At 43.4% G+C, this 22,770-nt stretch overlaps 3 protein-coding genes across 5 annotated transcripts in view; 1 reads left to right on the forward strand and 2 right to left on the reverse strand.

The window, feature by feature from the left end:
• The window catches only part of iqsec3a (IQ motif and Sec7 domain ArfGEF 3a), a 39,726-nt gene extending 34,534 nt beyond the window's left edge, over positions 1 to 5,192 (forward strand). The window contains exons 13-15 of one of the 3 annotated variants that reach the window (XM_088288479.1): positions 109 to 198; positions 522 to 565; positions 3,039 to 5,192. In XM_088288479.1, coding sequence (XP_088144605.1) covers positions 109 to 198; positions 522 to 565; positions 3,039 to 3,545 — 641 coding nt within the window. In that variant the 3' untranslated portion in view covers positions 3,546 to 5,192. Of the gene's footprint in view, positions 1 to 108; positions 199 to 521; positions 604 to 3,038 lie in introns of all 3 variants that reach the window. The other 2 variants (XM_088288480.1, XM_088288481.1) reach the window with 2 other exon arrangements.
• A 235-nt stretch (positions 5,193 to 5,427) lies between these two features.
• Positions 5,428 to 9,032, reverse strand: LOC148341361 (sodium- and chloride-dependent GABA transporter 1-like). Its single transcript, XM_088288489.1, has 14 exons — positions 8,748 to 9,032; positions 8,555 to 8,686; positions 8,361 to 8,461; positions 8,176 to 8,285; positions 7,833 to 7,965; positions 7,511 to 7,645; positions 7,339 to 7,442; positions 7,138 to 7,262; positions 6,961 to 7,073; positions 6,757 to 6,888; positions 6,597 to 6,699; positions 6,429 to 6,529; positions 5,776 to 5,943; positions 5,428 to 5,680 (listed from the first exon to the last, which is right to left on the reverse strand). Exons 1-14 carry the CDS (start codon positions 8,986 to 8,988, stop codon positions 5,585 to 5,587), a joined length of 1,794 nt encoding a protein of 597 aa, XP_088144615.1. The 5' UTR covers positions 8,989 to 9,032; the 3' UTR covers positions 5,428 to 5,584.
• A 2,948-nt stretch (positions 9,033 to 11,980) lies between these two features.
• Positions 11,981 to 22,511, reverse strand: LOC148341362 (sodium- and chloride-dependent betaine transporter-like). Its single transcript, XM_088288490.1, has 16 exons — positions 22,424 to 22,511; positions 22,005 to 22,206; positions 21,329 to 21,463; positions 20,405 to 20,545; positions 20,169 to 20,286; positions 19,119 to 19,172; positions 18,572 to 18,701; positions 17,563 to 17,697; positions 15,389 to 15,492; positions 15,193 to 15,317; positions 14,970 to 15,082; positions 14,756 to 14,893; positions 14,139 to 14,241; positions 13,977 to 14,077; positions 13,756 to 13,902; positions 11,981 to 13,116 (listed from the first exon to the last, which is right to left on the reverse strand). Exons 2-16 carry the CDS (start codon positions 22,192 to 22,194, stop codon positions 12,955 to 12,957), a joined length of 1,896 nt encoding a protein of 631 aa, XP_088144616.1. The 5' UTR covers positions 22,195 to 22,206; positions 22,424 to 22,511; the 3' UTR covers positions 11,981 to 12,954.
• Positions 22,512 to 22,770: the final 259 nt, after the last annotated feature.

The raw sequence follows: 22,770 nt of genomic DNA on the forward strand, positions 1-22,770 counted from the left end.
AGCCACGCCGTGAGCGGGCGGCGTGGGAGGTGCTTGTCGACGGCGCGATGATGATGATGATGATGAGGGTGGCGGTGCGTGTCTTATGCTCTCGCTCGCTCACTTCAGGGGAGCTGGAGAAGCAACAGGGGGCAAAGACGCACCCGATCAACAACGGCACGCAACTGGAGCTGCGGGGAAAACTCGGCGGCACGTCAGGTAGAGAACAGGAGGCTCGACTACTCAACTGATTTTAAAAGAGAAAAGACGATGTTAGCTTCATGCTAACACACAAGGGAAAACAACATAGGTGTGCTGTTGAAACTAGCCTAGATTTGGTGGTGTGATAATTACTAATTAATTACTAATTAATTAATTACTAATTAATTACTAATTAATTACTAACAATGACTAATTAATTACAAATTAATCACTAACAATGACTAATTAATTCCTAATTATGCTAATTATGTGCCTTGGCTCAGTAAATGTTCGAAACTACACCACATATCAGCGGTATTAATGTGACAATGTGGCTTCAGGAAACGAGGAGGTGGAGGACAGAAGTGGACAAAATGCCGTGGAGGTGAGTGCTTAACGACAAGGCCACGTCCCCTGCGACAGGTAAGTGCTCAAGATAGCGTAGTGAGGAGTAAACCGGTTCAATAAAAAAAATATAGATACGGGTCCATAAGCATCAAGTAAGAGTGGCGTCCGTGGAAAGCACTAATTCATTTCCCAACTCAAACGCCTGGATAAGCGTCTCGTGCAAAGAGAAGTCATCTCAACTACATTACCCAGGAGGCTTTGCAGCTACAGGATGACATTTTCCCCATCCATCTTCTCTGCGGCAGTGCGCCCCCCGGAGGCAGAGGACACGCGCGCAGCCTCAAGTTGACATTGAATGGAACTCGGCCCTCTCTTCCTGGCGGCTTGATTCGATATTGAGCTTTTTTTTTGGAGGGGTTATTGATTTAAACTCTATAATTTGAGATTCCAAATGATTCTCATTGAGGGAGATTGTCCTCTCGTCCTTCCACACAGGCTGCAGTAAATGTCAGCGGCTGGTGGGACTGAAACGTTAGCTGTCAAAGCGCATTCGTCCGGGAGAGGAGAGGAAGGGGAGCGGTGGGCGGGTGGGGGGAGGGAATCAGTCGCCGCAGTGCAGAGTGCAGCTCTTCAGTCTCCATCCTTTCATCCGTCCACAATCGGAAAGAAGTTGCCATGCAAAGTCACGAGACAGCTGCTCGGCGATGATGATGCGATGTGATGAGACGGACAATCAGCTCTTGTTTGTTCACAAAGTGGCACAAAACGAGCACGTAAGCCGTTTGGTGTGGGAATCCATTCCGAGCAGCTTGTCGTGGGAAAGTAAGAGTCATTCACTTCAAACATTCCGTCAAAATAGACAACCAGACGATTAAGTCCCGAGAAGCAATAAATATCTTGAGGGTTATTATTACCCTGAAGGATCAATAACTGACGAGGAACCATCAAAAGCAGGTGAGATCATTGAGCTTCCCTGAAAAACTGGAATATTCGCGACCACCTCATCCAGACACTCAAAATCATTTGCACTGGAAGATGATCAGAAAGCTGTCAAGGGACTACGTCAACCATCTTGGATCAGTCGCTCCAAAATCGCCAAGATTGTCTACTTATGGACTGGATATATATTCTATTCCGAAGACAGTTCTAAAGAAAAAGGATCGAATCGATTAGTCGACTAGTTGACGAATCGACTTGCGACTCGTTTAACACTTTTGAATAGTATAGTAAAACCCTCCGTGGAACCGCATCAAAGTTTTTATAGGACAGCATGGGTCCCAGAGTGCAAAAATACGATAATTGTGGATGAGGATAGCGGTTAGCATCGCTATCTTCGGCAATTCCGATCAGCGCTAGTCTTTAAAAATTAATACGAGCGGCCAGGAATCAGAGCACGAACTGAAACTATTTGTCGCTGAAATGTTATGGCGAATAATACTACAAAAAAGATTTGTGTTAACCATGGTTAGAGGTATTAAAAACCAAATGTAAAAAAAAATAAATAAATAAATCAATAAAATAAAAAATTCAACTGTTTTGCAGAAATGGAAACTAACGCAAAGTACTATAATGATAGTTTTAGTTAATTAAACTCATATAAGAGCTTTTGTATTTATTTTAAAAGTCTTTATTTTTGGTATTGCTGTAAGTCTGCAAGAATCACAATTAATAATACTTTATCATACAATATTTAGTGACCTTATATTTTACTCAGCAAATTCAGTACTCCTTATATATATAAAACTAATAAAAACTCAACTTAAAGGATTTTTTAAGAAAAAAAAGACTAAAAACTAACAAACCTATTCTAAAAACAAATTACGATATTAAAACTGACTACAATGAAGAATCCCAAACTTTATACATCGTATGGATCCTACATCTTTACGTGAAAGTGAGCTACGGCACAAGAAAGTTTGGCAACCGCTGGACTCTCCTGTGACATCATCCACGGATGGACTTTGACTCGACTTTTCCGCACATCATAATCCACTGCCAAATAATCTCAAACCCGAGACGAGCTCGTCGCGAAGAATAGCGTAGTAATAATGTGACTTGTGCATCGTGCCTTGTTGCTTGTTGGACGTCTTGTGTGCTTCCCCTCCTCTTCTACCAACCGCACATGTCCCGGTTCCCTTCACCCGGTCCCTCTCCCGATGTATCCTCGTGTCCGCTGTCCCCCCCACAACCCCCCTCCGCCGCATAGCGCCACACAGTGGTTTGGAAGGGCGATACAGGTGCCCTCAGTGTCCCCTTTGGAACCACCGGGCTCACTCCCCCCACACCTCTCGCACAACTCCCATCACTGTTCCCAGCATCCTCGGAGGACCACACCAAGCCCCCCCCCCCACGTGTGTGCGTGTGTGTGTTATGACTTCACCACCACTTTCACATCCCCTCCCTCCTTAAAAAAAAAAAAAAAAAAAGAATAAAGAGGGCTTGACGGATCGTAGCGGAGGAACCAGCTTGATAACATTTGATGCTGTTCTCTTGGCTGTTTTCTAAACTAGGTGTCAATTCACAACAGGCTTCAGACGTACCAGCTCAGCAGCAGTCCCGAGAGCGCGGGCCTTCTTAACCACGGGGGGGAGCTGCTCTTCCACCCGGGGCTCGCCGCCTCGCCCCAACACCCGAGCGCCCCGGCCCAGCGGCCACGCCCCCAGCCCGCCGCCAGCGTGGCCGACCTGCGGCCCGAGGCGCTGATCCAGTGTCAGCAGATCGTCAAGGTCATCATGCTGGACAACGGCGGCCACGCCCGCATGGAGGCCTTCCTCAGCCACTCGCCCCCTCACCCCCACTACCACCCGCACCACTACTACCAGCATTACCAGCTGAGCCAGTCGGCCACGTCCACGCCGCTACGCTCGCCCGACGCCTCGCAAAGCGGCGGCGGAGACGGCCACCAACCCCCTCTCCCCCCGCCGCCGCCTCCGTACAACCACCCGCACCAGTACATCCCCCCGGACCCCCGCCTCAGCATACACCGGACCCCTAGCGGCTCTCGGAGCATGGTGTAAATAGAATTTATCTAACCCCTCTTCCTCAATTTAACAGTACGCAATGTACATAGAGATGAAAAATATCATCAGAAGAATATTAAAAAAAAAAAAAAAAAATGATATAATTATATTTAGGAAAATATGCTTAGATTTGAAAAAGAACAACCAAGCAATGTCATGTGTAGATAACTCGATTTTCAAAAGCGATTTAACACCTTTTTAACTCAAGCTAAAATCGTGGACGGACAAAGAGCGCAAATATCCTCCACCTGCGACTGCTGTGCCAAAAAAAATAAAATAAAAAATGTGACATTAGAAAAGCGGGAAAGAAGGACTTTTAAACATTTATTCACGATGAATGGATGGACACTTGGCTCCCACGCTGGCTATTTATTGATTGATTTTTGCTTTTCCAGGAAATGGACTGCTTATATTCAACAGACTTTCAAACTGAGACGCACTGTGGCCGCCGTTTTTTTCTCTCTGAGGTGACGATGACGCTTTTCTTCGCTTTTTCAGGGAATCTCGAATTTCCTCGTTGATTTATTTATAAATTTTTTTTTTTCAGCCTTCGTGCGTGTTTGCCTCCCACTTTCCGTGTGTTTTGTCCCCTCGTACCTCCCGCTTATCTTCATAACCTGACATTTATCCCCCCCAAAAAGAAAGAAAAACAATGCATAAACAACTGCTCGAGCCGAAAAAATGCTGATGAGAATAATAAGCGGGGGGTTTGTCTGCTATCTTTCCCTCGAGCGTGGATTGTAAATATCACATCCTAAAGATGTCGGAAAAGACAAGCAGCCTCTTGATAATCACACGACCCCTCCGTCTGAAATGGGTCACTCCATGCCCTAGTCCTCATCTTTTATGCATTAAAATAAAAATGCCCCGAGTGAGCTTTTGCTTCCAGACCCAACTAGTCAGTTGGCAGCCACCAGCCACATTTATTGATTTTTGAGCGCCTGTTTTATTCCCAGACAACATCACATGGACTCGAAAAAGAAATCACTAAATGAGCGAATCGTGCTCGATACATGGAGATAATTTCGGCCTTATTGCTGCTATTTGTGCTACTTCAAGATATTTTGACATAAACACCACAAAGTACTTTTATTTATTTTTATCGACTTGAAAAAAATAACGTTAGGAAGTGTTTTGCATGTTATCCTCATGTATGTTTTTTTGCTGCATGATTGAATTGTGTGAGCAAATGAATGGGAGATAATGGGGCTTATTTATTTGGCATAAATATTAAAAAAAAAAAAATATTGGATTATTGCCCCTTTAAATTTAAGAGGCAAATGTCAGGTTCTTTTTTTCCCCCCCCTCCTGAACTGTATTCTTTTCTTGGGAGCTGCTTCATATATGCGCGTGTGCGTGTATGGGACGTTACCGTGGCAACCAATGTAGCATTTAGGGAGTCCCGCGAGTGGCTGACTTTCACCTACGACAGGACACTGACCAAAGGGCTCTCCCATATATACAAGTGCACTGCTTCATGAATGACATGATGACAATATATTAGGGAATTTACATTTAATTAAAAAAAAAAAAGGTAACAATGAAGGGAGTGTGAGAGAAATGAGCCATCACTTCCCGCGGTTGAATTCCACTCTTGAACTGTCTTTGCAGTATATCAACATGCTATTAAATATCATTCAAGTCCATCTGTGTTTGCGATGCTTGATCCTCGGATGATTTCTTTTTTTTTTTAAATACATATTTATATTACATATTCATCCAGCGAATTTTACTTCAACGTTCAATTACAATGCATTCAAGTTCGATTATTTTATACATAGCAAGTTGGATCCTTATTTTCACTCTTTTTTTAACCATGTTATTCAGCATACTAAAAATTCAATATATGTATATACATAAACATATCGCATTACCATAGGATGATCTACAATCACATTTATTGACAGAATTTCCTTTTTTAAATCTGAAAAATGTCCTAATGAAATACAGCAAAGTGCTACATCCCAATTGTCAAATGTCACTAAATCTGTCCCGACAGGGTGATTATTATATTGTTATTACATAGTTATTACATACTAGACGGGGGCTTCACCAACATTCCCAGTGTGCGTAAAAACATCTTGACCGGATGGCTTGTCTTCCTGCTGCGACGTTGTCATCCTCTTCCAGCGCTGAAGGTCACAAAAGAGCAATATTTATTGTTTCTGTTAACTCCCTGCGTCATTTCCAAAGCAGGGAGAAAGAACGGGCGAGTTTGACGCTGTACCTCCTTGATGCATCCCGGCGTGCTGCACAGCATGTAGACGACATAGCCCGGGATGAGCACCATGGAGGACAAGGCCATGAACCAGCCGATGGTTTGGCCCCACACGGGGTACACGTATTTGCCCAGAGTCAGGGGTGTCATCTCCACAGCACTAAAGGTAAACACACCCTGAAAAAAAAGATATTTGACTTACGGGATGTGATGTTTCGGCACATTCATCATTCACTCCCATTGGTGGTTGTAGAAGCCAAAAAATGGATTCATTTTACCTGGGCTGGTAGTGGATGAGTTTGATGTGTTTCTGTTTGTATTTAGTTTTACCTGTATAGAATTTGGAGGTGGCCGTTCTGTCCATGCCTGGCTAGCAGGTAGCCTAGCATAAAATTTAAGTTTAATTCAACATATATGTGAAGATTTAAGCCTGACTATCACATAAATCTGAAGTCTTTCCATAACAGGCGAGTGGCTAGGCTAGGCTAACGATCCAATTGCAGCAGTTTCACGTTTAAAAAAAAATCTTGGTTGTTTTTTATTTACCACAATAGTCCTGGACAGACATATTGATTGACGCCAATTTGATTGAGTGACAACATCACACTGACAGATTGGTGTCGCAGAGGTCGAGTCAATGAAATCATTTCCTGTCCGCCTACCAGGCAGATGAGCGGCGTGAAAAACATCCAACAGAGCTTCCACCAAACGCAGGGTCGGTAGCCGATCATGTCCTCGATGTCCTTGTAGAACCTCTCGGCACCTGCGCCGTCAAATCGACGTCAGGGCAAAAAAGATGAGATGTCGTAACCGGTCCGGATACTTCCTACCGTAAAGCCAGGCGATGGAGATGGTCTCGAAGAAGACAAGGTAGAGGAGGCACATGCCGCTGGCTGAGTAATAATCAAACAGCTTGAAGACGTACAGGCCACCCTGGAAGACGGAGGGAGAATGTAGCACCTATCCGGGTTGTTTCGTCATGCCGTGTACCTGCGTGATGTTGGAGAACCCGATGATGAAGGACACGAAGCAGACGACCAAGATGAACACCTTCTTCCTCTTCCGAAGCAATAAGGGATACTCATCCATCAGAGCCGTGATGAAACCTTCCACCGTGCAGAACTGATTGGATGTCACAAGAAAGGCTCATTTGTGTTTTGTTTTTTTTCGTTTGCACGGGTGTGTCGTGCGTACCTGGCTGTCCAAGCCTAGCATCATGAGCATGGAGAAGAAGAGGATGGCCCACAGAGACGACATGGGCAGCTGCGTGACCGCCTGAGGGTACGCCAAAAACGCCAGGCCAGGACCTATATTTTCAAAAACAATCATTGCCGCGCCGTATTTAACAAGTCCAAAATTCCAGTCGAGTACCCGACGCGGCGAGCTCCTGAACAGGCTTCTTGGTGATGTGCGACATGAAGCCCACGATGGAAAAGATGACAAAGCCGGCGAACATGCTGGTGCAGGAGTTGATGCAGCACACAATGATGGAGTCCCTGAAATGGACGGGAACGCAATCGTCAGCGTGAAAAAAAAGGGCCAACGTCGTATAAGCTAGCGACGGGGCCTTACTTATAGACGTCATTATTGTAGCTGTTGTAGCTGCCCAGTGCGATGAGCGAGCCCAGGCCTAGACCGTACGAGAAGAAGATTTGCGTGGCGGCGTCTAGCCACACCTAAGTCATATACACATTTTTATTTCTCAGAAGAATTGTTGCGTGTTTGAGTATTCAGGACATTTTACCTCTGAACTGATGAGCTTATTGAAGTCTGGGGTGATGTAGAAGCGGATGCCGTCGATGGCTCCCGGCAGGGTGACCCCACGGAAGAACAGGATAAAGAGCATAAAGTAGGGATAGGTCGCCGAGAAATACACCACCTGAATTCAGGACAAAGTGGAAGAATTCCCCATCATTAAGCCAAGTCACAATATTTTCTCGGCCTTATGCTCGGCGGTTGACATTTGTCACCGTTAATCCTCCAATGAGCAAAGATAAAAATCCCAGATTATTTAGCTTCATTTGCACCTGTCAGTCAGTTTGCATAATTACACAATAAAGTCTGACCTTCCCCGTCCATTCGACTCCCTTCCAGATTGAGAAATAGACCAGAACCCACGCCAGGGCCAAGGTGCCCACCAGGGGCCAACGGAGCTCCCCGGGCTCTTCCAGACCACCGGACAACTGGTGCATGTTACGCCTGCGAAAAACACAGAACTCGGTTTGGCCTCTTGTGGTGAAGGAACCAATGCGGAACAGGGGATGGCACCGTGACCAGAGTGTAAAGTTTAACACCCAAGACCCATTGCCCAAGCACCCAGACACTGACATCCGCAAAGCACTTTGGCCAAATCTCTCTGAAAGGCAAAGACCAAAATATGGCCTCTGATGGGTAACACATCAGACTCACTCCCAGAACTCTGTGACAGCACTAGTCAGGTTCGTAGTATCCTTCAGGCTGTAGTTGCAGAAACACTTATCGGTGTTCCAGGGATTGTCGCAGTTTTGCCAGGGCAGCTCCTGCACACACAGAAACAGAAGAAATTCTGAATCTGGACAACATAATTCTTGTTGGAAGTCTTGCTTCTGACATACTGATCCAAAGGAGTTGAACAAGTAGTAGAGGGCCCAGGCTATGATGATGATGTAGTAGATGTTGAGCCAGAAGGAGAGCACCACCGAGGCCAGACCGACACCTGCAGACACAATCGGCATGTTTGACATTGCCCAAGTAGAGTTCTACCTTGATCATTTCCCTCGACGTATCCGAATCAGTTCAACGTCTTTACCCTTCATCATTGGCATGAGCTTCCACACTCCCAGACCTCCCACTGAGGTGAACTGCCCAAGAGATGTCTCCAGTAAGAAGAGCGGTATCCCAGCAAACACCAGAGTCATAAAGTATGGGATCAGGAATGCACCTTGACGGGAACGAGATGAATCAGTTGTGTGAAATCCGGATCTCCGTGTGTCAGAACCTACCTCCACCATTCTTGCCGCACAAATACGGGAACCTCCAGACATTCCCCAAGCCAATGGCGTACCCCACGCACGAGAGTAGGAAGTCAAACTTGCCCTTCCAGCTGCCTCGGTCGGGGGGCTCCTCTTTTTGCTTCTCTTGGTCCACTGGGGGCGCCGCATGCTCCATTTGCTCAAAGGGAACCGCTTGCTTGATGTCACTCGGGGAGTTTAAGTCCACCGTACTCTGTCCGGTTTTGCCCATGGTGTGACCGCCACTTAGAGAGTGGATCCTTTGGGACTCTCAAGACCAGAGTCCTGCTCCGGGAGATGTTCTCGCGCTGGGTTTTGGTTCTTTGGTAGACAGATGCAAATATGCAGAAAAGCTATGTAGAAACGACAATTGAAGGTTAGCATTTCTACCTGGGGGAGGTAATGTTTCTGTGACTGTGAGTTTATTATAAATTCTTTATGTTGTTCCATGTCCAAATGACATCAGACGATCCGAAAATTGGCACACTGAGAGGACAGCATTTGCCGGTGATTGATCGGCCTCGAAAATGTTCACATGGCCACTTTTCATTTGATCACTGCTCTGAGCGTGCAATCACGTAGATGTAATATTTATAGGTAGCTGCTGATTGATGCTCATGAAAAGACTTTGTGCAGTGATGCAGATGAGCCACACTTTGAAATTTAGATGACTTTTTAATGGGGGGGGGAACGGTCAAAATCAATTTGGACCAAAGGAACCTGCATTCTTGTTTAAAGTGACTTCTAGTCCAATAAAAACAGATTTTTATTCTATGGTTGCTCTGCATTAACGTCAAGTTATTTCTCTTTCCCAGCCGTGCACTTAGACAAGAGGAAGAAAAACCTACCTGCAAGATGTCCACCTCATCAACTTCTCCAAAAGGTAAAAAAAAAACTGTCAAAATTTGAGCTGCCTCCTCAAGCCCATGGGAGGTTTTCCGCTTCCTGAGAAGACCTCGCCGACGTTCCCCGCTAGCTCTTTCTGCCGTATCGGCGCGCTGGTGGTTGTCCTTGTTAGCCGCGGCTATCGAGTGGCTGCTAATAAAGTTCGACCTGTGTGCCTGCTTTGATTACAGCTCAGTGCCTCGACCGCCTGAGGCCAGATGAGATATGCCGATCACTCACACACACACGCACAGTGGTGGCATATTGTGTGTAGTGTGTGTACATGCGTGTGTGTGTGTGTGTGTGTGGGGTTGACACTTGCCAACATGGTTGCCATGGTGTTACCCCTCACAGAAAAGGGAAGTGTTTTGGGAAAATGACTTGCGGAATCAGACCACCTAGCATCCAGCCAAAGGTTTTGGAACGCGCCACTCCGTTCGTTCTTCAATCCGGCAGTTCGAAAACGAGACGTTTTGATAGGAACGCCATTAAATGCGATGAGCTTGAACAGAGTGTGAGAAGTAACAGGATGAAAAATCCCGCAGTCTCGGTCCAAGTCTTCCCAGAGGAGCCCAAGGTGTGTTTTTCGGATTCATGTGCCATGATTTATGGAGGGCCTTAAAGCCAGCAGTTTAGCCAATGAAGACAACAAGTTTGACAAACTCATCTGCTTTTCCTTTTTTTTCCATCTCTGGCCATATTCCAAGAGAACTTGGAAATCCCCCTCAAACTAACAGTAAATCGAAACACGCCTGTCAAGAGCATGCTGAGATGGTATCGGCCTGTTATGTGCCTACTGCCGGTTTTGTCGAGTTCAGAATGACGCAGCAGAATGGAAACTGAGGTCTACAAAACCATTTTGTCTGCCAATTGAAAAGTCATCGGGAACAAGATAATGACTCGAAACGCACTGCGAACAGAACAAAGGACTTCATCGGCCAATCACCAGATCTTAAACCAATAGAGCATGCATTTTACCTTCTGAAGAGGATACGGAAGGGGGGAAACCCCCACAAAACAATAACTGAAAGAGGCTACAGTTAAGGCCTGGAAATGCGCCACATATTAAAAGTTATTCAATTTATGTTAATTGAATAATGTTTGTGCTTTGGTGGCTTCAAACACAAGCTGCTCTGTCCTGAGTTGTTTAAGACATCTTGATGTAAATACCACAAAATAAAAGCTGGAATTCCCGACTTTTGATCTGAAACCCAGATGTCTTGAGAGAACAACAAAAATAAATTCATTGACTGCCGTTCCAATACTTTTGCGGGGGGACGCTTGCAACTCCAAACTCTCAAATCGTCTTTCCCCATTGAAATGAATGGAAATGCCATTAATCTCTTCCAAAAAATATTTTGGTTTTCTTTCAAGGAAATTAGCAAAATAATATTTGAGTTTATAAAAACATAATATAATAACATGATAAATTAGAACAAAAATCAAAAAAGAAAAAATATTGTTTGGAGAGGATAAAGAATATATGCGTCTGAGTAGCGCTGTCACTTTCACTTTTGTTTTAGAATTAATTATCCTCGCAATATTGTGGCTTTGCAAATATTGTGTCGACCTATTTTTGTGGTGGAGCTATCCAACTTGGTTGAGCGTTGTTGTTAATCGAGCCACGTGTATCTCATGGCGCCACTGTATTTGTATCAATGGCCGCCGTTTATCTTCCATGTCAAGGAAGAAGCCACAAAGTCTGACAGCGAGAAACAATTGCCTCGCAGTGCCAAACGTTCCTCGGCTTGACAATCGGACGTCTGTGTCAAATAAAAGTTTGTAATTTGTGCCATCACAAGACGGCAGTCGTCACTTTGACTTGAACGTTCATTCATGCTCTCTGCGGCGGCGGCGTCTCCACGACGTAATCACCCCTCATTATCTTTACAAGCGACACTCGGGAGAATCCAAATTAAGCCGCATCGATCGGCAGCCGAGTAAACACTCTGATGGAAACCAGCTCTGACAGCCGCGATCCGGGCGGCCATCTTGGTGTGTCATTAAGCGCCTTCAATGGGATTTCATCTCGCCATTTAAAAAAACTCATCCACACATCAGCGCCCCCCCCGTGCGTTGCGAGACGGCTCATTCGTCTTCTGTTATGGAAATGGAAGATGAAATCTGTTTTCACTCATTCACTGCCATTGACGGATATAGACGTCAAAATATCTACAGTATCATGTATTCAAAAATTGGAAAAAAATACATAAAAAAATAAAAGACACATAAATGAGGATATAATAGATATAATATTGAGCCGGTTCTAATCAGTGAGTAACACTTAACTCAATCGAAGCAATCGAAACCCGTGTCCAAACAATCAGACGTGCCCAGAGTCACCATAATAAATCATGTTATTTATTGGAGGAATAAGAAAACGTTTAAACAATTGGCCACAAAGTACAAACTGTACATGTATGCGTAAATGCAAGCCAGTCGTTGTACAAGCGCACACAATGAGGGTTAATCGTCCTCCATCAACGGCGGGGCGACCAAACAAACAGAATCATGCGTTAATCGAATGCCGCGTCACATCACACACACATGACTGACCTCAGCGTTACACACACAAATGCATGCACACACACTCAATACAAAAGAATGTGGCACAGTGGTGAGATTTGTTATAAGTGTTATATACAATATACGCTTGGAATAGTACGGACACGACGGAACTGCTGAAATTTAATGACATTTTCTGGCCCAAAAAAATAAAAATTATTATTTGGTGGAAAACCTGGTCCCAAGGAACTATGTTGAAGTGAATTGAGGCGCTTCATCCAGCCAAAAGTAGTGCTTTGCCACCTTGGATTACGCTTGTATCTCAAAAACACTCACATCTTAAGTCATCATTACCCTTTGAAATGAATGGAAGTTAAATTAATCCGTTCCAGCCTCCCACAACAAAAATCTAATATTTTTTTTCAAAAGTATAATTGCACTTAAGATGGTTGTATTGTGTTTGGTCCATCCTCGTTCTTCTGCGCATCTTTTTGGTGGTTCGCGAACCATCGTCATGGCACATGACCTCCACCGGGAGACCAATGTGGATTTGCGTGTTAAGTCAAGGCACTCGTACCTCTCGGTGAGTTGAGTTTTATTTCGACAAAAGTAGTGCTTCACCGCCATCTTGTGGCATCTAAAGGAAATTATTAACTTTTTCAGGGGTGTCAGTTGTGGATTTTTACGAGTCCCCTTTGCCAATATGTACCTGATTTGGGTTCTGTTAATGGTGTAAAATTACGAAGAACTCATCGGTCCCTGAAGACCTGCTTTTACTGTAAACACACCAGATGATGTCATTTGTCCTTTAAACGCCGCTGACTTCCGCTGTCGGCATTTTCTCGTCGGCTCCTCTCGCCGTCCTCCCTCGGGCAGGCCCGTGGACGACGAGGCCGCACACCGTCAGGGCGGGGTTGTGAGGCCGAGCCTGGCGCAGCTCGCTGGACGGTGTAGTCATGCTCTGGGGGGTCTGACCAGAGGAAAATTCTGTGATTGTCCCAAGGATTTTTGGATTTTTCATTATGGCTCGTTTTTATTTTGTGACTCAGGTTTAATGAGTTTTTAGAGCAGGTTTGTTGGTTTTTATTAGTTTTTATTTTATCGAAAATGCTTCACTTTAGTTTAGTTTTAATTAGTTTTAGTGTTAGTTTTAGTTTTTTATTTGGAATATTATTGAGCGCAAAAAAAAAAAAAATCACTGAGCATTGTGTATTAAAATAAATCAGAAATCAGATCAGAAATCCCTTTATTGTCATTGTACTCAAATGTGCAACGAGATTCGAGTGTGGACCTGCAGCAGTACTGAAATTTATTAATTTAAAAATGAACCCCGAGAGCGTGTATAAATTGACAAAGATAAAAAAAACGAACATTTTCGCTATAATTATAGTTATTTTTAATTTTTTTAAAAGCATTTTGTTCTTTAAATTTATTTTTTATTTATTTATTTATAAATGTTTTTCAATTTTAGTTTTTACTAGAACCTTAACACAACTTAATCTCTCAAACCTATTTTTTAATATTGCTCATTATGATGGTCCTTGAACATCTTGGAATTTTTCTTTTCTCAAGTGTTGCTCCGTTTAAAAAAAGTTCGCCGAGGACTCACCCTGCACAACGCCACGAAGATGAACACCGGGATGCAGATGAGTGGCGTGATGATGAGCAGCGAGCCCACGGCCAAGGCCCACGTGCCCAGCTGGTAGTCGTACACCATCAGCGAGTGTGTCTTAGCCAGATCGTACAGCATGGTGACCTGAAAGTCAGTCAGTCGGTCAGGCCGATGCGACGCCGACGACAAGAAGTAACCGAGGAAGACGACGGGCTCACCACGCAAAGCAGCGGCGTGACGAACAACCAGCAGTACTTGAGCGCGGGAAACGGCCGATACCCGATCATGTCCTCGATGTTGTCCAAGAAACGATCGGCGCCTGTGAGTACACATCATTTAATGCAATTCCCTCTGGAATAATTCTAAAAACACTCACGTACCGTACACCCAGCCGATGACGACGCTCTCAAAGAAGGCGATGATGAGCAGGCTGGTCCCGCTCGGCCCGAAGCTGTCAATCAGGTGGAAGAGCATGATCCCCCCCTGAAATAAATAAATAAATAAAGTAAAATAGAAGTGAGCACACAGCTGCCACTATTTCAAGAAGGTGTGGGCAAACTACGGCCCGGGGGCCACATGCGGCCCGTTGAGCGTTTTAATCCGGCCCGCCGAACTTGAAAAAAATTAAATGAATAAACCTTGTTAGTGTTTTATTTTCTAAATACTGAGGTTTTTCAAAGACATGTTGTAATGCTTTTGTTCACTTTCATTTAAAATTAAATGTATTTTTTTTTTCTCCCATGAAGTGAGGTTACCAAAACACTCCATCCATCTGCTCCTGTCAAATTTTAGACCCCATTGTGGCCCGCCAATCAAAAAGTTGGCCCACCCCTGATTTAAAGTGCCTCTGATTTACCGTAAATAAAGTTCAGCTGTTCTAGTCGGCTTTTTACAAAACCTGGCATTCTTTATTCATTCAAAATGAATAATGACATATCAAATATAATAATTATGTAGATCTAAAGTGTTATCCCTATTTTGCCTGCTTTCTGTGTACCTCCGTGATGAGGGGCAAGCCCAGCAGGAAGCAGATCACCGCAATCACCAAAACCAGGAGCTCCCGAGCGCGGGGCCTCCTCAGATGCTTCGGGAACAAGTCGCTGATGGCCGTTGCTAAGCTCTCCACGCACACAAACTGCAATGAAAAAAAACAGCTGAGCTTTTTTTTTATTTTTCAAACCAAGATGGAGTGTGTATGATGCGTGACGTGCCTGCGTGTCCAGACCCAGAAGGAGCATCATGAAGAAGAAGAGCACGGTCCAAAAAGCGGCGCCGGGTAGCATTGAGAGTGCTTTGGGATAGGCGATGAAGGCCAAACCTGGACCTGGAGGACACACGGAGTAAGGTATTTAATCCCAGGTAGCAACCATACTGAATATTTACCTCCTGGTCCGGTGAGTGACGTGGGTGTCAGCGATTGAGATTGAGACCCACCGCTGGTAACGACTTCCTCCAACGGCATGTCCAAATTGAACGCCATGAAGCCCAGCGCGGAGAACACCACGAAGCCGGCGAAGATGCTGGTGGCGCTGTTCAGAAGGCACAGCGCCACGCAGTCCCTGTCGCGTTGCACGCACCGGTCAGTCATCTCACAACATGACGAGGTCATACTGGCTGCTTCATTTTGTACCTGTAGCAATTGTTGTTGTATTTGTTGTAGCTTCCGAGAGAAGTCAGAACTCCTTGGCAGACGGCGTAGGAGAAAAACACCTGAGTTCCCGCGTCCAGCCAAACCTAAAGAAACCGGGACTTTTATGAGAGGTAATTAATAAAACAGACGACCCGCAATTATTTACATGCGATATGGACCGGGCTGTCCCGCACATATTATATTATTATCAATAATAATTATTGAAAAAAAAAATGTATCTTTTCCATTTTCTAGTAAAAGTTTTTGAATGCGCCTACTGACAACCCGAACCGCATTTTCACACGCGCCTTCATCCCGCCGTCTCCTGCGTGAGTGCTTCCCCCCCCCCCCCCCCCCCCCTGACAACACATGGTTGCCATTAGCGACGGGCACCAATAAAACGGATGCAATTTACATGCTGACACATGGCCGCTCCGCTCACACAGAGGAAGCCGTTATGCCCTGCGTGTTTTTTTTTTTGTTTTTTTTTTAAGTCATCCTCCCCGGCGCCCGCTTATGCACTCAGGACAAAGGAGAAGCATTCATATGTTGGCAAACACAACCCGTCCAGATGTTTGATGCTCAAAAGCTGGCCTCTCAAGAATCCACATTGCATAACGTCCCCATTTGAACACGCGTTCATTCCAGAGCTCCGTGAAGTGCGGCTTTTATGAATTGACGAGTCTATAGTTCGCGAGAGGAAGTCTCCGCGGGGTGATGACCTCTAACTTCTGACGCCTGCTTTCAAGACAGCAAGACTCCACTTTAATATAAAGCAACACATGTTCCTATTGTGCACAAGCACGCCAACAATCCATCCCAGTGCAGCACGGTATTCCCCCCCGTGGGATTCGACATGCATCTTGGTGCCGACGACATCCGCGCTCATGCACTTTCAGCCCGTAAATCGAATGAAACCCTTTTTTAAAACCTGGAGGGGGTGTGCTGCTTAAATGCGCTTGACAGATCCCAGCTCACTTTCGCTGCCTCTGTTTGTTGTTCTTGCTAAGGAGGAAAGCTTGGGAGCGGAAACGAGGCAGCGGGAAGAAATGGATAAGAACTACATCATGTGCTGGTGACTTTAAGGGGCCCCCGTTTGGGGCTTTAAGAATGCGACCACTTGAACGCGACGCTCCAAAGGCGCAAGGCAATACATTGTCGCACAGAGTCCTGGAAGCGCCATAAAATATGAGGAATTTGGTCTTTTCTTTTATAAAATCGAGTTTTTATTTCTTAATTTCACATTGTGCGTAGCCGCAAATTATATTTTTATTGTCTAGAACAGGGGTGGGCAAACTTTTTGATTGGCGGGCAAAAATGGGTTAAAAGATTTGACAGAAGGGCCGGACCAGGAGCAGATGGATGGAGAAAAAAAATACATTTAATTTTAAATGAAAGTGAACAAAAGCATTCCAACAATATATATGGCATTGAAAAACCGCAGTATTTAGAAAATAAAACATAAACAATGTTTATTTATTTCATTTTTTTTTCAAGTTCAGCGGGCCGGATTAAAACGTTTCACGGGCCGCATGTGGCCCCCGTGCCGTAGTTTGCCCACACCTGGTCTGAAAGTAAAGCTAAATCGATGTAATTTTGAGAACATTCATTGTGCAGACGTAAAATGTCAAAATTCAGGACTCTCTTATGAAAACAAATAACATCCCTGATAAATTATAAATATTTCATGCTATTTTAAATCTACTTTTAGGATCATATCTCACTCCTCCTGTCTGACATACACTGTCACAAAAATTCATTCATTTCCGTTTAGCGTGTAAAATTTTCTGTCCAGAAACCAGACGCAAATTGTCCTGCTATTTTACTCTTCAAAGCTGGAAGTTCTCTGCTTGAACGCGGTTCAAGCCAGCTGCGTCCAGCCGTGTCTATCTTAGCCTAGCTTAGCATTTAGCATGGCTTCTGCAGACTTTTCCCATCATTCCTAAAGTTCGGAAGTACACTGAGCCTTGAAGGACTTGACAACCCATTAAAGCAACTCAAATGGCACATTTGGGATGCTGAAAACGATTAAGCGAGTGCAATAACATTTTCTGCTTTTGTTGCCATGAGACACAACTATGTGAACAACACAAAAGTCCATTTAAGGACTTTTTTTCTAAAGTATTCCATCACAACATTAGTCTGTGCATTTCAAAATGCCGCGTTCGTCTTACATCTGCGTTGCCCAGTCGGCTGAAGTCGGGGAAGAGGTAATATTTCAGGCCCTCGCCGGCGCCGGGCAGCGACACCCCTCGGATGAAGAGGATGATGAGCATCAGGTATGGGAAGGTCGCCGTGAAGTACACCACCTGCAAAATAACAAGTCATATATTTGAACATTATTTCAGTGGGATTACATACAAAAATTTTATTACCGTTTTATTAATGAATAATTAACTCATTCAGTGTCAGCCCAAGTAAAATAAATTGGCGTCTATACCCGTCAATGGCAGCGAGTGAGTTAATGTCAACGAGACGTGGTTCACATTTGTGAGCAATTTGTTGACCCGCAAAATAGCCTTTTTGTTGGCAAAGACCTGATGGCAGACATGCTGAATTTTCAGACATAATTCCAAGTAGCTAATGATCCTTGAAAATCCTTTTTAAGTATGGCTTTTAATTTTTTTTTTGTAGTTCTACTCTACTGATAGGCAAACCTACCAAATTACATGAAACTTGCTTCAAAGGCGGCTGGATTTTCCCCAAAAATTCCAGGTGACCGAGGATCCTTGGAAATGGCCACTTGACTTCCCGTGTTTTTTTTTAGGTATGACTTCTGAGACTTTTTTGTGGCTCTTCTCATGAAAGACATGCCGACTAAATTTATTTTCGGAATTTTCAAACACAATTCCAATTGAGCAAGAATCCTTGGAAATGACCTGGAAACTGCCGCTTCGATCCAAAATGGCCGACTACCTGTGCCTTTTTAGGTATGACTTCTAAGACTTTTTTTGTGGCTCTTCTCATGAAAGACATGCCGACTAAATTTATTTTCGGAATTTTCAAACACAATTCCAATTGAGCAAGAATCCTTGGAAATGACCTGGGAACTGCCGCTTCGAACCAAAATGGCCGACTACCTGTGCCTTTTTAGATATGACTTCTTGAGACTTTTTGGTGGTTCTACTCATGATAGACATGCCTACAAAAATTCACGTTGCTCAGCAAAAAATGTCTACACACCTTTCCCATGGTTTTAATCCCCTTCCAAATGCAGAAGTAGCATATGACCCAAGCAAGCAGCAGGCACAGCGCCAGCTCCCAGTGCACCGTGCCGAGGGACATGGACTCGGACATCCTCAACACGCGATTGCTGAGCAGGCGGGAAGAAAAAAGAAAAAAAAAAAAAAAAAACGCTCGTCAATCAATCGATCGATCATTCCGTCCACTGCGAAGCGACGTTAAACAGAGCCGGCTGCGGAACATGCCGACGAAATGAGCAAAACATGTGCAGAACAGAATTTGGGACTGCCAAAGAGCACGCACATGTTTGAAATGAATTGGCACAAATAACAGCCGGATCACATTGAAATCTTTAAAAAAAAAAAAAAAGTGAGGGCAGTTGTGCAACTTGCATGTTTACTTTGTACATTCGACGCGGTGTGATTCATGCGAGGAATGCGTCGCAACACTTTGCTTGCAGAAAGCCGCTTATGTTTACCTCGTGCTGTCAAAGAAATTGTGTCTGAAAGTGTGTGTGGGTGTAAATTTGTTTTTTTTTTTTTCTCACGTCCAGAATTCCTCCTCAGCAGACTTCATCATGAAGAAGGAGTCATTCAGGGATCTGCAGAAGTGTAGCAAAGCAAACAATGAACAAGTCGAGGACGGCTAAGAAACAACAATTACTACAAATACGCAGAGGTGGACGAATGAGCACAATGTTTCCCCGCGGGAAATTTTTCGGATTGTTCTCATGCATTCCAAGTGGATGATGGTATGATGTCTGATGTTGCTTTCGTGAGGTTCAGGATCATAGTAGTTTTGATTTTTTTTTTTATTATTATTATATGTAGTTAGGTTTTATTACAATGTGACTTTCTTTTTTAATTCAGTTAGATTTAATTATTTTTTTGTCAGTTTTTATTCGTTTTTTCCCCCGAGCTATTTATTTTAGATTTATGAGTTTTAGTATTAGTTTTTTTTTTTAATTAATTAAATAATTCACAAAGATGAAAAATCAACTTTTCACTATAATTCTAGTTAGTTTTTTTATTTTTAAGCACTCATTTTTATTTTATTTCACCAACAATAATAACCTTGGTGGGGTTGAATTTCTTCCCTTTTTTTTTTGCACGCTCTCATTCAAAATTCAACAAAAATAATATAACTTAATCAAAAGTAAAAAGTAGTCATCTAAAAAAAAAAAATGACCCGAGTCAGAGTTTGTAAGTATTCACTGAAAAACGACGTTAACATCTGGTTCTTTTTTTTTTCATCAAATCACAGCATGAACGTCATATAAACAAAATTGCCAAACAATATCACTGTAACTAAAATATTAAATTACATCTTTACAAAATAATTTCATGTAATTTTAATTACGGCAAAATCTGCTATAATGGTAAGAAAGTAAAAAAAAAAAAAAAAAAAGACGACTTTTAACAATACTTGCCATTAATCCTGGCTGACCACTAAAATCTCTCCTGCTTCTTCTTCTTTGGTGCTGATCCGAATAAGAATAGTTTGGCTACCTCTCTCTCGTCTTTTTGCTTATGTTGGAATTTTCCCAGCAGGAGATGAAGAAATTGGACCTCAATTTCGAATGGAGGAAGGAACTCACATGTCGGTGACGTTTTCAAAGTAATCATAGGTGCTGATGTTGTTGAGGAAGGACCAGTTGGCGTCGGGATGGAACAGCTGCGGATTGGCGTAGGGGCTCATGCGATCGTGACAGTTGTCTGCGAGAAGAGACCCCCCCAAAAAAAAACGATGAAAACGCGCCTGACGGCAAGATTTAGGGAGTGTGCAGTAGGAGAGCGCCGGCTTGATTGAAGCCAGATGCTCCTCTCCGCTCACCGGTGTTCCACCAGTTTTCGCATATGGACCACGGCAGCGGGCTCTGGAAGGAGTTGAACAGGTAGAAGAGGACCCAGGCCAGCACCACGATGTAGTAGATGTTCAAGTAGATGACGATGATGAGCGAGGCGATCCCCACGCCTAACAAGATACACGCTGATTAGAACACCTGCCAGAACGTCGCGAAAGCAACTATATTTTTTTACATGATGTTCATTTTGAGATTTGTGGCGCCCTCTAGTGGCACATAAAAGCATCACTGAATTAAATACAAATTTCCAGCATTTAAAACACAAACATGAGAATCAAAATAGTAGTATGCATTTTATTTTTTTACTTTAGTAAAGCACATTTAATTTTTTTCTAATTTAGTTCAGTTGTGTTTAACTTTTAAATATAGTCAAATACATTTGTGTTGAATCTTTAAGAATTTTCAACTATTTAACTAAATAAAAAATACATAAATTTTAGCACATTTCACCCAATATCTTAATCATAATCTTAATGTCCCAACTATGTATACTGTCACAATGACTTAAAATATTAAATCCATAAATGACCCGCTCCCCAAGGCAAATGAAGAAACCCAGGAAGTGCATGACACCAAACGACATTTGTGGTATAATCTGATTATATGGTTGTTAGTGACCTAGGAAATTCCATGACATCATTTTAAGTAAAAAAATAAATAAATCGCAGATCCCGTAACTGTTTGGCAAATTTTGTTTTTTTCAACAGTACAGTGCAATAACTAATGGGTTTGCATTACTCATGACCTTGTGAACAAGCATCCTTTTAATTGTGCTGTCTGTTTGTCACAAGGTTCCGCCATCGTTTACCACTGCAGCTGCATGTATTCATCAATTCAACAAATCCCAGCCTTGTTTGACTCTTTATTTATTTATTTTTCTATTTTAAACTTACCCTGAAACATAGGGCAAATCTTCTGCCAGGCAGTGACGCTGCTCTGGCTGGTGTACTGACCCACCGCCGTCTCCAGGAAGAAGACGGGGATCCCGCCGAAAACCAGGAACAGGAAGTACGGGATGAGGAAGACACCTGTGTTGCGCGGCGTGAGGTAAAAAAGAAATAAAATAAAAAAGGGCATGTTTGAAAGATATGAGTGACCCGGATTATGTGTTTTTAAGATACAAATAGAGATATATTCTTTATCCTCTGCGAAAAACAACTATAATTGCCCCTTATTTTGGTCATGCATATCTTAATGATGGATTATTTTGCATATTTTGTTCCTGTTATGTCTTTGCATATGGGAAAGGAGAGCCACAGAAAGGCACATGCATGGTCATGTTTATGCTTGGAAGATATAAAAAGTGTTTTTTTTTTTTAATAAGTTTAGATGTGTAAAGCATGTGGAAACGGTAAAACTATGTGGGAAAAAAATTTTTATATGGTCTCTGCACTGCAGATTTGCACCAATATAGGGAATTTTTGTTTTGTTTTTTTATTTTATTGGATGGAATCAATCTACAGTGGCGTTGGTCCAACATCTTGAAGCCATTTTGGAGAAGAATCAAGATCAGCTTTCCCAAACTCCCACGCATTCTCACACTCGCACTCGCACGTACTCAACTCTCACCTCCACCGTTCTTGTAGCACAAATAAGGGAATCGCCACACGTTTCCCAGGCCGACGATTTCTCCGGTCATGGAGAGCAAAAATTCCCACTTATTGGCCCACTTCCCCCTGGCTGCACCCCCTTTGTCGGCGTCCACTTTGTTTGGATCAGACTGTCTAGTGGGACTCCCCCCGGTTGTTTCTTCAGTCATGGTGTCTCAAGTCTGTTGCATGCACAGAATAAACATTAATAAGCTGCTAATAACTTTTGTACTCGCAATATTCCGTCATGTCATCTCATCTGCAGAGCTAATATTGGTTTTTCAATAAGCCCAATTACCGGTCAATTAAAAGACAATTACCCACCCCAAAATGCAATTAACTGTTAATGAAAGAAAACACAACTTGTTCTAGTGTCTAGAAATGAGACATGCAACTCACCAGTGGGCTTTGCAGTGAACCCTGGCTGGAAAACTCCACAAATGAAGGAGTGGTCAGGAGTGAAGAGGGGGAAAAGTCTTGTTCTCAAATGGGGTGTGTCTTTGGAGGATGCGCATAACTGGGGGTGGGAAAAAAGAGGTTGAACCAAGAGAATTGATTGCTAGATGAGGATGAATTGGGGCTCTTGTAATCAATGAATGTGTTTATTGTGAATCCTCAGGGGACCTTAATTGGGAGAAACAAATGCCTTCCTTTGAACAGTTTATAATTTGATGTATTACTCTGCGTTAGGAAATTACCGATCATGATTTCCCCATAAATACAACGTTTATTGTAAACCTTAAAAA

This window comes from Idiotropiscis lumnitzeri, chromosome 2 (genome assembly GCF_059441095.1).
Source record: "Idiotropiscis lumnitzeri isolate Australia: NSW breed Sydney's pygmy pipehorse chromosome 2, RoL_Ilum_1.0, whole genome shotgun sequence".
Classification (NCBI taxonomy): Eukaryota; Metazoa; Chordata; class Actinopteri; order Syngnathiformes; family Syngnathidae; genus Idiotropiscis; species Idiotropiscis lumnitzeri.

Bases quoted from the DNA above. Each gene is read 5' to 3' on its own strand.
- LOC148341361 (XM_088288489.1), bottom strand. From the start codon at position 8,988: ATGGGCAAAACCGGACAGAGTACGGTGGACTTAAACTCCCCGAGTGAC. The intron at 7,263-7,338 runs GTAAGGCCCCGT...CGTCCATTTCAG, and splicing joins TACAATAATGACGTCTATAA to GGACTCCATCATTGTGTGCT. The intron at 5,944-6,428 runs GTAGGCGGACAG...CTTTTTTTTCAG, and splicing joins TCACGCCGCTCATCTGCCTG to GGTGTGTTTACCTTTAGTGC.
- LOC148341362 (XM_088288490.1), bottom strand. From the start codon at position 22,194: ATGACTGAAGAAACAACCGGGGGGAGTCCCACTAGACAGTCTGATCCA. The intron at 17,698-18,571 runs GTGTGTAGACAT...GTTATTTTGCAG, and splicing joins GGATTAAAACCATGGGAAAG to GTGGTGTACTTCACGGCGAC. The intron at 14,078-14,138 runs GTACGTGAGTGT...GTGTACTCACAG, and splicing joins CGTCATCGGCTGGGTGTACG to GCGCCGATCGTTTCTTGGAC.